At 37.6% G+C, this 15,911-nt stretch overlaps 1 protein-coding gene across 4 annotated transcripts in view; it reads left to right on the top strand.

Annotated features, from left to right (window-relative positions):
- The window catches only part of atoh8 (atonal bHLH transcription factor 8), a 25,803-nt gene that overhangs the window by 5,601 nt on the left and 4,291 nt on the right, over nt 1-15,911 (top strand). For 3 of the 4 annotated variants that reach the window (XM_016663507.1, XM_016663506.1, XM_007577028.2), the window contains 3 exons: nt 5,392-5,547; nt 6,866-7,057; nt 8,999-9,005. In XM_016663507.1, the coding sequence (XP_016518993.1) occupies nt 5,392-5,547; nt 6,866-7,057; nt 8,999-9,004 (354 nt within the window). In that variant the 3' untranslated portion in view covers nt 9,005. Of the gene's footprint in view, nt 1-5,391; nt 5,548-6,865; nt 7,127-8,998; nt 9,006-15,911 lie in introns of those variants that run through there. The other variant, XM_007577027.2, reaches the window with a different exon arrangement.

Raw genomic sequence — 15,911 nt, 5'->3', positions numbered from 1 at the left:
ATAATTACTTATTTCATTCATATGGCTCTTATAGAGCCTCAGTGAAAACGTGTTTATTATTATTAACGCTTTGGTGCAAAAGAACTGATTGAAAATCGATTTATTTACTGCATGTTTATGTCTGTTAAGGTTAACGGCACTGAAAGCAGCACTTTAAACCATTCAGACGATCATAGAGACACAATCAGATGACTGATTACCCTGTGATAATAACTCAGAAATAGTCCAAATAGTTTGGATGTATTTTTATTTCTTTCCTACTAACGGAAAGTTTCTGTTTATATCATAGGTTTGTGGTCCCTTTCTATACTAAAGAAAATGATATAAAATGCCAGATATTTCACGACAAGATATTAACATTCATGGAAAAACCTTATAAGCTTGTATTGAAGCAGAAAGTACAGTGGCCACCGTAAGAAAGGTTTACAGTATCAATTATGCCGCATGGAACTGATCAGTAGATTATTGTGAGGGAACACAAAAGAAAAAAAATTCCCCATGTCCCCTGGAGGCTCCGTACATATTAATGACCCAACAAAAATAATAATCTCAGTAATTATTATTTCTACAAGGTGTTGCGCAATTCTGTGCGTTTCGGTTCCATTTCCAAAATAACTAGAGCAGGAGTTTAAAATTAATCAACCACCGCTGTGTTCAGGGAGGCTTATTAATAATCGCAAAATAAATATCAGGCCTGAAAACCTGATATCATAGGACTGAATGTTATGTTTTTAACATAATCTCTGCTCGGCTTGCGGAGTGCAGGCGGTTGCCATGGCAACAGGTGTGCTTAAATGACAGAGAGTAAAAAGGTGCGAGTGGTTTAGAGTTGATCACCTGTTCAGGTTGTTTTACCTTTGTTTACCTTTGCTGTGGCTCTTCACAGCCGCTGTAATTTCTGAACGTTCAATAAACAACAAATTACGTCATTTTTTGTGAGTATACGTCATTCACAACAAACATCAAACACTGTAAATATGTTTCATTAAATATTTAACAAACAAATGGCTTCTACCGCGATAACTATGTGGAAGTAAATTAATTGTCTAATATTAAAAAAAAAATAGTTTGGGAACCTCACTTTGAGCTGAGAGTCTGAGAAGCTTTTTCTCTATCAAACTACTTTTTTGCCTCTTATTTAGTGGAAATATTGATGTTCATGAGATTTTCTTCAAAATAATAACCTGTTTCAATCTTTATAGCTCCACTGTTGAAAATGAGAAGCTAACATTCAGGGCCGTGCAGAGACCACTAAAGGGGCAGGTGCTCAAAAAAAAAGCTCCTCTCCTGCTACCAGTAGCAGGAGAGGAGCTGTGCCAAGAAGCTACAAACACTGAAGAGGAGAAGAGCTGCCATCGATACCGTTGCAGCCAAGCATGATTTAATGTTACAAAATACAGTTTTACCAAGTTGCTCAAAGTCTATTGTTGTGCATTTACTGTGTAAAGTTTACCTTTGACCAAACCCCCCCCCCAAAGGAATCCCAGCGCCCCCTGCCGTCCTCTGAACGCCCCCCAGGGGGCGGTACCGCCCACGTTGAGAACCGCTAGTCTATGGCTCTCTAGAGAAACAAGCTCACACTGAGTCTGAGCAGCAGGACTAAAACACTTTAACTTAACTAAAGATGCATAAAAATATATTTGTCAAGACTTTCTTTTGTACCTGAATGTTCATTAACATGTCAAATAATATGTTCATAACAATAAAAACGTTCATTATTTTTATTGAATAGAGAGAGCATAACTCTACTATGAGCAGACAAACTTGCTGTTTCAGACAAAGGTCTTATCTGCATGTCAGTACTGTTGTATGTGTCAGGTTTTGCACTGTTAAACATAACACATTTTTATAAAAATTGCATATATTTGTGAGATCAGGTTTGAAGAGATTACTGTTTTAAAGAGAACAGCTTCTGGGCGGTGTTGTTTGTTCTAACTCAGGGTTAACTTGGTTTTACAAATCTGATGCGGTGTTTAAGCAGCACAACACCTAAGACCCATGCAGCTTTATCAGTTTTTTTTCTCAAAATCTTTTTCTCTTTGCAGTTAAAGCATCACATCTGATTCCCTTTTTCATAAAGGAAGCCCTTCAGTTTGTAATATAATTATTGATTAAGAGTGAGTTGGATTAAATTTTTGTTCAAGAAATATCCAAACTGCATCTCCAAACATTCCTTGTGATAAAAGTATCATGGCCAAAAATCCTCCCAGGTAATAAAACTTATTGGTACGTTGGAGAAATGGAGAGTTCTTTGAATGTACCATCCCACCTGGAAGATTTATCACTATGGTGAGTTCTCTATGCAGCAATTAGACCAAAACCAGGAGATACCTAGACAGCCATTGCTACAAAATGCTACAAAATGTTGTCACTGGCAGCTTGTTTGTCGTGGGTTACAACCAAGTGCAGTGAGCGCGCATTTACTGGTGCAAATGTTGGATGTTGCTTCAGGTATGAGATGAGATTTCATTTTTTCACTCGTGAATAAGTTAAATTGTTAGTGCAGAGGTCAAGCAGCATTTTTATTTAAAATGTTGGCAATGGAGAATTTAGTTATTTTAGTTGTCTTATTTACTCTGGGGAATTTTTCGCATTTGAATTTATTTCACTTTCAGTGTGTTTCCCTTTTGGTTTGGACAATAGATTGTGAGTCTTAGTTCAGCTCCTGCGGTGTCCCTGGTTCCTCTGAGCCACAGCTGTTCCACATGTTCTCTGATTAGCTCATCTGGTTCCTTTGCCATATTCCACTGCTGCCCCAGTATATCGGCTCACTGGTTTCTGTTGCCCTGCCCGTTTCTCTGGCTGCCTTCTGACTTCTCCTTTATGAATCTAAATTATTTTATTTTACCACAATTGTTTTCTACACTTGCCATTTAAGTCACAAACAATATTGCTTTTACATCTTCATAGCTTATCCACACAAGACTTTTTTTTATTACTCAATTAAATTTAAAAACACAATCTGGAGTGGTGATGTGTCATTAATGGCTATTAAGGCTAAAAGCCCAGCATGGACATCTTGGCTTCCCAAATCTGCTTTTATCTATGGCTCTGTTTAAATAAACTTTTAATAAGATCTCTTAGTGAGGAAATTCCTTAAATTGGATTGTATGGATTCATCTGGGTTAGTCTGGAAGTAAAGATGGCTTTCTAATGAGATACAGAAAACAGAACAAAGATTAAATCTACTTCTCTTCAACGGTTCTGCTGTGTGAACGTCCATCCATCCATTTTCTTACACCCTTGTCCCTAAAGGGGTCAGGAGGGCTGCTGGTGCCTATCCCCAACAAGACATTTCAGGTGAGAGGCGGGGTCACCCTGGACAGGTTGCCAGTCCATCGCAGGCCAACACAGAGACAGACAGGACAAACAGCACACACACACACACACACATCCATACCTAACGAGAAGTTAGAGAACAGTCATGTTTTTGGACTGCGAGAGGATGGACCGGGAGAACCTGCAACCCAAGACCTTCTTGCTGAAAGGAAACAGCTACCAACTGCGCCACTGTGCAGCCATGTGTGAATATGAGGAGAATCAAATTAAAGAGGGGTCTATGTGCTTCAGGCTGGCTGTGCACAGCCCCTTTGACTCTGTACTGATGAAGGTGGATCATTTTGTGCAATAGTGAGACAGTGAGCTTATGCAACTCAGAGTACACGCATTTATCACTCTATGCAGTACAATATTTATAATTTAGAATTTAATTTAGCTATGAAAAGCCTTTCAGTTGCAAATTAAACAGCACTGTCTTCCAGGGTTTCATTTTTTACAGGATTCCAGCCACACTGTCAGCATCTCTGAGTGTTAAACTGATTTCACATTCCAGCTCGTTCCACAGGAAAATGTCGGCTAAAGGATTTTGTGTGTGGACTCAGGTAACACACTAAATATGTCAAAGCTACTTAACTGTTAACATCTACTGACTCTTAACCACTGAATCTCTCCTTCATGATCATTAGCCGTGTAGCTTGGTGGGAAACGGATCGTCCTCATCACCATCCAGCGCCGCTGACACACCAACGCTCCCCACTGTCATCAAGAGGAGAACCCCATTCGTCTTAAACTCATTTACTTTAACCAGTCTCAGATCCGGTCCCCTCCCCTCCTTCCTCACCCGCACATCTTCATATCATAACTTCCTAATTAACATTCCTGCTTAATTAAACACTTGTATTTAAGGAATGTAACAGGGGTGGAGGAGAGAGGAGGAATCCCTCATCCGTGGCATTAATTGTGTCGTTCATTAGCTTCAGCATGCTGTGATAAACGTTGAAAAGGTGAAACTGTCCCTGGATTCCAGAAGCAAAGCTGTGGACAGTGTGTGGCATAAAGTTAAACCAAACCACTGTCATGTCCTCCCTGTCAATTCCTGTTCAGTTTTGTTGGCACTTTGCTGCCTAATACATACACATGCCGGCCACTTTATTAGGTACACCTGTTCAATTCCTCAATGGCACAATGTGAATTTTCAAATCACATTTCAGCTACTCTGTTTTTAAGAACATAGCTCTGCTGAATTTTTTAACTTGCTGAAGTTCAAAATGAGCATCAGAATGGGACAGAGGGGATTTTAGTGACTTTGAACTTAGCATGGTTGTTAGTGCCAGACAGGCTGCCTTGAATTTTTCAGAAACTGCTGATCTACTGGAATTTTTATACATAACTCCTCTTGAGTTTACAGAGCAAAATGAAAAAAAAAAAAAGAAAATATCCAGTGGTGATAGATGGGGATGTGGGGGAATACCTTGTTGATTTCAGAAGTTAGAGAAGAATGGACATACTGGTCTGAAATGATGAAAAGACAACAGTGGCTCAAGAAACACTTTTAACATCTCAAGATATGTGACGTGTTTGTGGTTTTTTTTTTATGTTTTCACTATGTAAAGAAGCAGCATTCAACTTCTAAGCACCACAAATCTGGACTTCCAGAATTTCCAAACTTCCAGAAAACTGCAAAACAGCTGACCAATATAATGACCAATATATTTCATGTGTAACAATGGCACTTNGGTAAATATGTTTCATTAAGTATTTAACAAACAAATGGCTTCTACCGCGATAACTATGGGAAATTAAATTAATTGTCTAATATTTAAAAAAAATAGTTTGGGCATTTCGCTGGAGATAGACACCAGCATATTGATGTTCATGATACTTTCTCCAAAATAACCTTTTTCAACCTTTTTAGCTCCTCTGTTGAAAATGAGGCTCTAACATTCACAAATGACATTGAAATATTTGATTTGTTTGCAACCTACAGAGAATTTTAGTTTTCTGGTTTGGAAATTGACACTAAAATTATTATGATGGTTTAAAAACAGACTTCTGACCTGAATGAAAGTTCTGCCCTTGGTTGTATCACCCTTTTTGATCATCTGTCCTTAGGAATCTCCAAGGAAGAGGGTTGGAGTTGATGCTGATACACGGGCACGTCTTCCAGAGGTCAAAGCTATACAACAAACTAGAAGGCTACTGGCCAATGCCAGGGAGAGGACTCGTGTTCACACCATCAGTGCTGCATTTGAGGCACTAAGGAAACAGGTTAGACTCTATTTTTATTTAATAAAAAAAAATGCACAAATTATACCCATTTATACTTATATCTCATTTAAACCTGCATGAAAGCAGGTATAAATTTAATATAGAATAACAGAAATATATTTATCTGGTTTTAAAGTGCATGCACAAATATGGAAACACATGTGGATATACTTTAAGTTGTATAAGATTTGATAATTATACATATTTTTGCATGTTAATCTTTTTTTGTGTACATTGTCTATTTTAATAAAAACATGAAAATATATGATTATTACATAACGTAATCTATATATTTGAGTGTTTCTGGTACGCCTGTAAAGCTGACACTCAAGCGACACCCTCAAGCATCTATGATGGACAATAAAAGCACTCTTGTCCCGCTAAGGATTCATTATTGCTTCATAGAAATGATCAGATGGTGTACTGGAAGATTTGCAAGTTGTGCAAACATGAGTTAGTCTCTACCGAAGCTATTCAAGCCTGAAATACCATCTCAGTACAACTAGCAAACAAATAAACAAACAGCATCAAGCACAGATGTCCCCTATGCTATATCCAATCCACATAAAAAAAAAAAAAATCAAAGAAGTTACATGGATGATCAGGGTTTCCTGAATCAAAACTGAATGGCTGTAATAACACTTTTGACTTGTCTGATTGTTAAATATAATAAATAACAGATTAAAAACAATAATCATTGTTGTTGATCTCACGTATCTATTAATTTAGAAGCAAAAAGAATTTTAAATTGAGAATCCTGCTCATTTTGTCAATATATAGCCATTGATTAAAATGTAGTTAATTGTGATTAACTCAAATAAAAAACAAAAGAGCCCCATCTCTAGATATGGTCCTCGTCAATCTAAGAACTACATTAAGCAGCAAAATTAATGAACAACAAATTTGCTCTTAAACACAACAAAATACACAATACATTTTGACACCCTGATAAGGATTATTACACAGAGGTAAGGTCGACTTAAATTATTTCTGTTGCTGTTGCCATCCAAGCAGTAAAGAATTAAAACCTTGTGTGCAGACAACAAGTGATACCAGAACCTGACTAGTTGGTCCTCTCTGCCACTGCTGGCCGAAACTTGAGGGGCTTAAGAAAAATCTAAATACATTTAAATAAATAATACACTTGAAATGGATGGTGTTTTTGTTTGATTACAGACGCAGAGACTTTATGCATATTATTTATTTTTCCTTAAAAGAAATATATATATTTTTTTTATTATAGGGATTTGAGGTATGTTTATGGTCATCTGCTTACAGAAACTACTTAACATTGACTTTTGTCTCTGGTTTTCTGAAGGTGCCGTGCTACTCCTATGGACAGAAACTTTCCAAGCTTGCTATATTACGTATTGCTTGCAACTACATTCTGTCTTTGGCTCACTTAGCTGAGCTTGACTACAGTCCAGATCACAGCAGTGTGAGCTTCTCTCAGTGTGTGGAACAGTGTACCAGGACCCTACAGGCTGAAGGGAGGAGCAAAAAACGGAAGGTGAGGCAGCTCTCATTTCCAGCTAACCATCCATCATTAAAAAGGATCATATAATAAAACATTTTTTTATCTCTGAATTACCAGGTTTTTACTATTGTCTTATAAGGGGCTAGAGTGGGTCTCATTTTTAGACTCAGAGTTTTATGTGTAAAATAAGGTGACCAGATTTCCAAGACTAAATCTGGGGACATTTCTTGCTCAGAGATAAAAGAAGTAAATTTATCAAAATAAAATGAAGAAAATGGGTCAGTTACAGTTTACATATTTATTAATATTTAAACTTTAAAAATCCAGTATAAAAGCAAGAATGTGTCTCTCCACACTGCTGTTTTATAACAGTAATAATAGCTGTCAGAAATAGAGAACTAAAATTGGAACTAGAAAATTCCTGAAGAAATTTAACCGGGGCCTGCCAAAGTGTGCCTGTCTCTATAGACCTTGCGTTCAAGATATCAGAATATTACTTATGTGCTAACATGGTTCATCATGAAACTGCAATTACTGAAGCTTTAGCCAGGTCCATCACTGCATTGTTATGGCTGATGTGGTTCACTACAGTATAAATGCTGAACCTCAGACACAACAAAATTCAGTCCATGACTGACGACTATAAGCTTCGCACATGTGGTTCTTTCTCACAGTTCGAAATAAAAAAAAAAAAAAATAAAGACAGTGGGTAATTGTTCATGTCTCAAAATTTTTCAACCTTCATACTAAGGATTTTAATTCACACTCAAAAATTCAGAGAAATAATAATTTTATCTAAGCAAAATGTGAATAGTTACAGGAAATATGTATTCTTCCCACAATGCATTGTGAGACCTGTCTCTGCGCCTGTTTGTCAGACTGCTCATTGCTTCTCTCTGGGACCCGTTGCTATGGTAATTCATTATCTGCACCTGGGCTGGCTCTCTCTGTCAGACAGTATGCTGGAGACAGAGTTTCTATACTTGTGAGACACCCAGCGTCGGTCTCAAGGACCCTGACAAAAAACCATAAGCCCTAGGACAATTTTGAAAAAATGTTAATATTATATCTTCTATTATCTTCTAATCTAATATTATAGCTAACTCGAGGAAAAAAGATAATAAAAGCTAATATTACCTGAGAGGATTATTGAGGCTTTTATTTTGAAATTTTCATTACGCTTCATTTGAAATTGCAACACTAATCCTGGGTGTAACAGTGGTTTTGTTAAACCAGTTATCTAATGGCCAAAAGAGCAATTACATGATGTAAAAATTGTCAAGGCTTTTATTTTGAAATTTTCAGTAAGCTTCATTTGAAATGGCCACACTAATCCCATGTGTAATAATGATTGGGTTAAATCAGTTATATAATGCTCAAAACACAAGTAGTTCAGAATACCAGCTAAATCCTCCTCTTTAGTAACAGACAGTTCCGCCATGTTGTAGTTCTGACATGCTGCTCAGGCCTCTCATTTAACTGAGTCTTGGCCGTAGATAGAACTACAATGATGGCGTGTTTGTAGTCCTAAGCAGCTCCTCTGCTCTGTGTTCTGTTGCTACGGTAATTAATGCCCTGCACCTGTTGGTGGCACAGAGCGTGAGAGAATTAGCCAGCCTGTTTCTCACAAAAAAAGCACTTCGAACAACTCCTTCCCGTTCAGGAACTGTGACACGTATTCGAAAACCGTTTGAAGCGTATGAGAGGGCTATTTGTCGTCTCCGATATTCCCGCGATTCATATCTCTACCTCACTCAGTATTAACAGCGATGAGAGAAAGATGATNATTGACAGAATGCATTCTCTGAATGTGCAGCAGAGACCTTTTCACCTGCTGCACCCTGTCATTCTGCTATCCAGAAGGTAAAATGTGATGTTTCATAATTATCAGCCAGACTGAAACTTGTGGAGGAGGTTAAGAAAGATCACATACTGTATGCAGATTAATGTTGCAGATTGTGACAAGTTAACAAGGAGTGAAGTCACGGCATTCATACACACTGCAAATATGGCTGTTGTTTTTTGTGAGTTGTAACTCGAACCTTATTTGAACAGAAGTTGTTTTTACTGGAAGGAAACAGGATTTAAAATATTCCACAAGGCACAGATGTGTTTAATTTTGTGTTTAAACCTACGTGGTTGAAAGTGAAGCACTTTGTGATTTTATAAGTTCAAATGTGCTGTATAAATAAAGTTTTACTTCCTTTACTTACATGACACAATCCTCATAAAAACTATCCGTATCTCTAATTGATTTGAAAACAACATGATTTCTACCTGATGGCTTAAAGCTGTTTATGCCTAGCATTGTTGATGGAGTTAATAGGACACGTTCTGTCTGTCACACTGTGTCGTCTTTGGTCAAACTTAGAGTCAACTATCAGCATCAGGCGGTTAGAATGTAGCTCCAGATGTTCAGGAATAAAAATAACTATGTATGAACAATAATAATTCCAATAAAATAGAATTAGTCCCCTACATACAATATAAATGAGTTATAACAGTGTTAGCTCAGCAGTCTCACATGTTTTTAAACTTTTTATTGTTTTTCTAAGTCAGAAGAGCAGAGGAGGCTGGCTGAGGTAAAGAAGTTAAATGGTGTTTTATGGCAGCAGCATGAATACATAAAATTGCCTTTTTTGTAGACACAACCTAACAGAAGGTTTTAATTAATTAATTTTTTGTGAGCCTTAAGTGCCTGTTCAACATTCAACAGGAGAGTTCATCGTATTTCCCCAAAATTCTTGTAGGCACAGCCTGATATTAGTTCTGGTTCTGATCAGTTTTATTATGTATAATCCCTGTGAGAAAGAGTTTAAACAAAATTTTCAGAAATCACTCATGCGAACCTGAACCAGCTCTGTATTTCTGCAGATCTGTTGTTTTATCTTACGATCAGTGGAATAGATGTCAAAGAAAGAACAGCTGTCAGGTCAACATTTTGATTTCCACTTCATAGTTTTATCGCTATCCATAATTCTGCATAATGCATTCTTGTGACCTTAAAATGAGGAGCTTATGAAATCAACACTGGCATAAATATGGATAATGTCTCATTTAACGGCTGTTTTATTCAAACATTACATTGTAATTATGGCAGACAATCAGTACTGATGTCCTGGCCCAGTGGTGCACCCAGGCCAGTGGTAATGCAATTTGATGCCAAGCTGAAGAGAAGACAAATGAAATGAGCAGACTGAACAGAAGATGCCTGGGAGCTGAGCAGAGCGTCAGAGCAGACACCTGAGCTCCAACAGGAAAACTCAAACTCTCTTCAACCATACACAAAGTCTGAGCAGCTCATCTCACTTCAGAATTCAAAAACAATGTGTTTGCATACAGTTAATATTACACTTAAAGGAATACCACCAATGCTCCCTTTTCTATACGTCATCACTAAGAAACAAACAGCTTTTCAACAAAGCCGATGGAAGAAACCAGCAGTATGAAGGAGAGGTATTAACCATTTCATTGGCTTAGTAGTGTTATATGGACTCTTCTGGAAATGTTAGGGTAAAATTAATATTTACAAAATTTAAATTTTTTAGTGTCCGAAACTAAAAAATGCAGAAATACTCACAAACTTTTTTTGAATGATTAACACAAATTATTACATTCAGAATCAAATGACCACTTCGGCATCAGCTGATGGTCAGACTTTAACAACTGTCTTGTGCCAGAGAAGAGGGGTCGCTCTCTGATCTACAAACTATTTAACTTCCAATATCATTTTGAATGCACAAAGTGACAGAAATCTTTCTATGCATTCTTTATTGCTGCTGCACACTTTTTTCTCAAGATGTACTCAGATGACATGACAATTTATAATAAAGGCAACAGAATTAAAAATATACAGGCAACCAGTCTCAGCTGCAGCAGTTCCTCTGCTTTCTTTTACATTTTCATGCCTAATTTCATATTTCATATCTTTTTATTCTACATTTAGATTTTTTTATTCCCTTTTGTACTTTTACTGAGTATTTTGTCTGAATAAGTATGTTGCTCAGCCAACAGAATCATGAAAGCTAACCAGAGGCATGATGCCACCCTGGCAACAAACATTTAGAAGTTCAAGGCAGTTGTTGAGATAAATGGACTCTGTAAACCATACCACACGATCAGTTACAGGCAGCAACCGGAAAGAAATTGATAAAACAAAGCATATGGCAAAACTGGAGAGCAACAGGGTTGTTTAGTAGGATAATCAAGAAAAGTCCTGGATGGCCTGCTGAAGGAGAGAATCATCTCAGCATTGCATTTTCTCCAGTTATACTTTGTGAAGAAGTCTTTGACTATATGGATTATCAAACAGAGAAGATTCAAGAGTGCCAGGAGATTCAAACAAATGAATCTTCTGGCGCCATGTTTAATTCCTAAAATAACAAAGGTTTTAGCTCAGAGGCTTCTTCATATCCCCTGTAATGTAAACCGCTTTGGGAGATCTTCCTGACCTCTGCCGTCCCCATCCACAGATACTGTTTGAAGAACCCTATAACTGCAGTATATACCTGCAAATATTTTTATTGAAAAGTATTTGCAGGTGTAGTATATTTGTAGTCATAATTTTGATGAACTTGTTTTTACTTTTTTCTCCTTTAAATCCATAGGTTGCACCCTCTAGAAGCTCTCCTCACCCGTCTGAAGAACTGAGTCTGCTACTCTCTGAACTCCAGATCACCTTTCAAGGACACACTTTGGCCTGTCCTGAAGTGGACAGGCTGGTCTTAAGCAGTCGTTACTGTACTGTACAATTTTCGTGTATCTGTACTTTACTTAAGTAGATTTAAAAATGGATACTTTCTACTTTTACTCCACTACATTTTACAGTAAGTATCTGTACTTTCTACTTCACTACATTTCTACAAAACTGTCGCGTTACTCGTTACATCCAAGTCGCGTTGTGCTCGTTTTTTCCATTAAAATGTGAAGTTCAGGGTCTTAAGGTGGCGCCGTAAAATCCAAGCAATAACGTGACTTAGTGTCTGTTGTCACCCATCGCCACCACCTTTACTCGCACACAGAACTCCAGACATGCGCAGTGGTTTCCTCTGAGCGGGAGAAGATGTCTGTCTAATCGTTAGTACTGAAGCCTCACTGAGAGCCGTTCTTTGTTCTCGTAATGCTCTGCGTACACTGCAGTACCTATTAGTATTTTATGTTATTAAAAAATATATAGGCTTATTTAATTGACGAATAAATAAAACAAGAATGTAAGAAAGCAGAGCATGCTCATTGCTCTTTGATTGTTTTCATCTCCTGACATTGCAGTGGGAGGGAGGATGAGAACAGTCACGGTGCTCCTTCTGCTTGGTTACTTCTTGCTTGTTGCACGTTGTTTACCATTAAATGCTGATTTTAATGGTGCAGACAGTTGTGGTTTCTGACATGGGCAATATGGGCAACCGCCCAGGGCGTTATCTTTTTAGGGATGGCAGGAGACCACCACAGATTGTAGCACAGAGATGAGAACAAAGCAGAATGAAGAAGAGTTTGAATTGATACTGGTTAAATTTATTTCAGCTGTAAGTATTTGATATCTAGGTGTTTTATGGGAATGTGGATCTTTCAGATCAATTTGAGAAGCAATTTTGATAGGTAAAACTTAATTTTATTGTCATGTAGCACGGGGTGCTGGTCTTGGTCTTGACTTGGTCTCGGGTTAGGTGGTCTTGACTACAGCAATGATATGTGGCTCTTTGGTTCCATGTCCTCCCCCACCTTTCTGTGGATTTCTTTCAAAATAAAAGCCACTAATGGCAAAAAAAGTGAAGTTCATGCTATGTTAGGACAGGAGACCAGATGTTTCCATCCCTGAAATTACGATGCATAGAATCACATATGTAAATCTAAACCATGGTGCAAAGAGTAAACACAATAAAAACAGGCTTTATATGTGACATTGCTCATTAAAATGGCACATAACTGATATATTAAAATTAAATACGATCGGTTCACTTAATGATATTGTATTAGCCATTAGGTAATGTATTCAGCAAGTATTTTTACTTTTAATACTTAAGTATTTTTAAAAGCCAGTACTTTTTTACTTTTACTTCAGTACAAATGTTGATGTGGTAGTTTTACTCTTACTTGAGTACAGTTTTGTCTGTGTATTTGTACTTTTACTTAAGTACATTTTTTGAGTACTTTCTCCACCACTGGTCTTAAGAAATAGCTCTTATATCATTGAGTTGCAGATCTGCGAAGTTCCCGTTAGAGTCTGTTTATTCTGGCAGATGCTTCACTCTTCCTGCACTGTCAGCTGTCTGGGGCAGCTCTGGGCTGCAGGCTAACACATCAGTTTCCATATGAAGTCATATTTTGTGCTACAAACGTGAGATAAAGATATCAAACTGGGTCAAAGATCATTTACACTGACATACAGTTGATGGCAACAAACAGATATGGCAACAGAGGGAAAGTTCAACATCTTTTATTTCAACAGCTATCAGGTCTGTAAAAGCTGGGTTGGAACATGAAGGTTTGAAGAGGTTTTGCTACTGGTGGTGATTTAGTGATCTTTAGCCAGTGCCACTCTGTCTTGCACTGTAATCCTGTGTTTTCTAAATGTGCTTTGATCAACAGTGTAGAAAAACTATATTGAGTTTTTCTACACTGAATGTTAGCTTATCCGTTAGCTTATACCTGACCAGAAATTTAAAAAAAACATAGCTTAGAAAAAATTTCTTCCCAGCAGTTTTTTAATAGTAGATTAGGTAGATAGATTAAATTAGACAGCAAAGTGTTGAAGTGCTGTCTGTTTCTGTGGTATACTGGAAGTCACTGATTAGATAGTCTGATCAGATATGTGAAAATTTCTTCAACCACTAAACAAAACAGATGAGCTGAAAGATTTAACATCACATTAGCTGGAGTTAAGAAACCCGGAGGAAGGAATGACAAAATAATGAACATTATTATTCCTCTGGGGAACCTTGGCCCATTTTAACTGAAATTAGGTCAGAGAAATCATAACCATCCTGGAAATAACAGTCAAGCCCATTTGCAACTGCAACGTGTATGTAGATCATGTCATTTCCAGCTCAAAGTGCCCCCTAAACTAAAAAATGTTCTCTGTTTCTGCTTTACAATAGACCTTTATCTTACCTCCTGCCTGTACAGGGATGACACCAACACTGCTTAGTTTGTTTTCATTGTTTGAACATCTTTTACACCTGGCTGGTACTGAGCAGAGCTCTTCTCATCCAGGCCCAAGTCCAGGAGTCCTGCAACTGATAGACATTTCTCAACTTCAACACATCTCAGCCAAAAATGGTTCTGCTTCAGCTGCAACACACTGTATGTGTTTTGCAGTTGATGCCTAAATTAGAAAAGATATTGTAAGGACAAGATCCACAGCATTTTTTTTGAACACCAAACTTTCTATGTAAGTCACTGTCCAAGGCAAAGATGGAAGAAGTTTTATGGCTTTAGAAAACATTGCTCTCATAACTCAACAAAACATTCTTGAAACTGAGGAATAATTATGTATAGTAGTGGAATAAGCCATAGCCAGGCAGACTGAAAACAGGCATGAAAATAAAATATTTAATAATGAAAACAAAGGAACTGACAAGTTTGCCATGAAAAGAACCAGTCTGGCGTCCAGACACCATCATAAAAGAAAGAAAAGCATGAAGTTCAAATGATGAGGACATTTGGAAGATCATAGGTGTCGATTCCATGGGTGCTGGGGGTCCGAGAGTCCTGAGCACCCATAGCTCCAGGCAGCATACACTTCTCATTGATTTGTTAATGACCACAGCAACAAGTCCTGCGAGCATGGTGAGGGTTTCACTGGACTGGACATCGCCCATCAGTCACCTTCAGCTTCAGGTGCCATTACTATGCATTGAGTCATGTTCACAGCGCAGATCGAGCAGGAATTGGTCACAAAAATGTTTCACAAAAACTATGGCTTAAATTAAAGCAGAGAAAACTGCTAATGTTTTAGTATGCAAAAATGTAATCTACCTGGATATAAATCTATAAACACTCAGTTCTGTCAAGATCCATTTGAGGACTAAGTTTGTTTTTTTTTATATTGTACAATTTAATTCATGTACCAGTGACTGATGCTGTGTAGGAGACATAGTTTGCTAAATGCTTTATGATATATTGTATCCTATTTAATGATCTACAAACAAGGTGGTCCAGTTTTTGTTGAACTTTAAGAAATGACAGTGGTTGCAGTGCACCACAGCAAAGAGAAAATAACACCGAAAAACAGGAGAGCAACCATTCAAACCACTTCTTTCCTCTCGCTCCGTATGTCAGCTTTACTATGCATGCATTATCTTAAGATATGTTTTCATTTTCTTTTTTCCTTTTACAACTTTTTCCTGAACCCTTGGACCTTGTTATCTAACTGTCATGTTGACAAACATTAAAAATATTTCATTCCCTTTTTAGATTCTATGCTTGGTGGGGAGTTTTACCCCCCGATCACTGATATTCCTAACTCAATGCAAAATAATGCTGGATACGTGACACACAGAAGAGTTAGGGAAGAAGACTGGGCAGCACAGAGAGAACTGAACTAAATACAAAGGATATATGAACTAAAAAAGGTTTCACAATAACACAAGAGTCCAACTCATGGGTGTAAATCCCAGGGGGGTGGAGGGGTCCCGATCCCCAATCTTGGAAAAGTCCAGAATGGTCCTCCCCAAAGAAATCATGAAACAAACTTTTGTATTTAAACAATATCAATATAGAAAGGCAATAGAAACAAAGAATGAAGTAAATCTGCCATTTCTCAAAGAAAAAAATAAGGATGAACTTTTAGGTCCCCCCCACTATTGTTAGAACAATGGTTCAGACCAAAGTGTAGGAGGAGCAACAGCTGTGCTGCTTATCCGCACAGACATAGACATAATATAAGGAC

The sequence above is a fragment of the Poecilia formosa genome, unplaced genomic scaffold (genome assembly GCF_000485575.1).
Source record: "Poecilia formosa unplaced genomic scaffold, Poecilia_formosa-5.1.2 Scaffold424, whole genome shotgun sequence".
Taxonomy (NCBI): domain Eukaryota; kingdom Metazoa; phylum Chordata; class Actinopteri; order Cyprinodontiformes; family Poeciliidae; genus Poecilia; species Poecilia formosa.
Note: the sequence above shows the minus strand (reverse complement) of the source record. Positions and strands in the feature narration are given on the sequence as shown.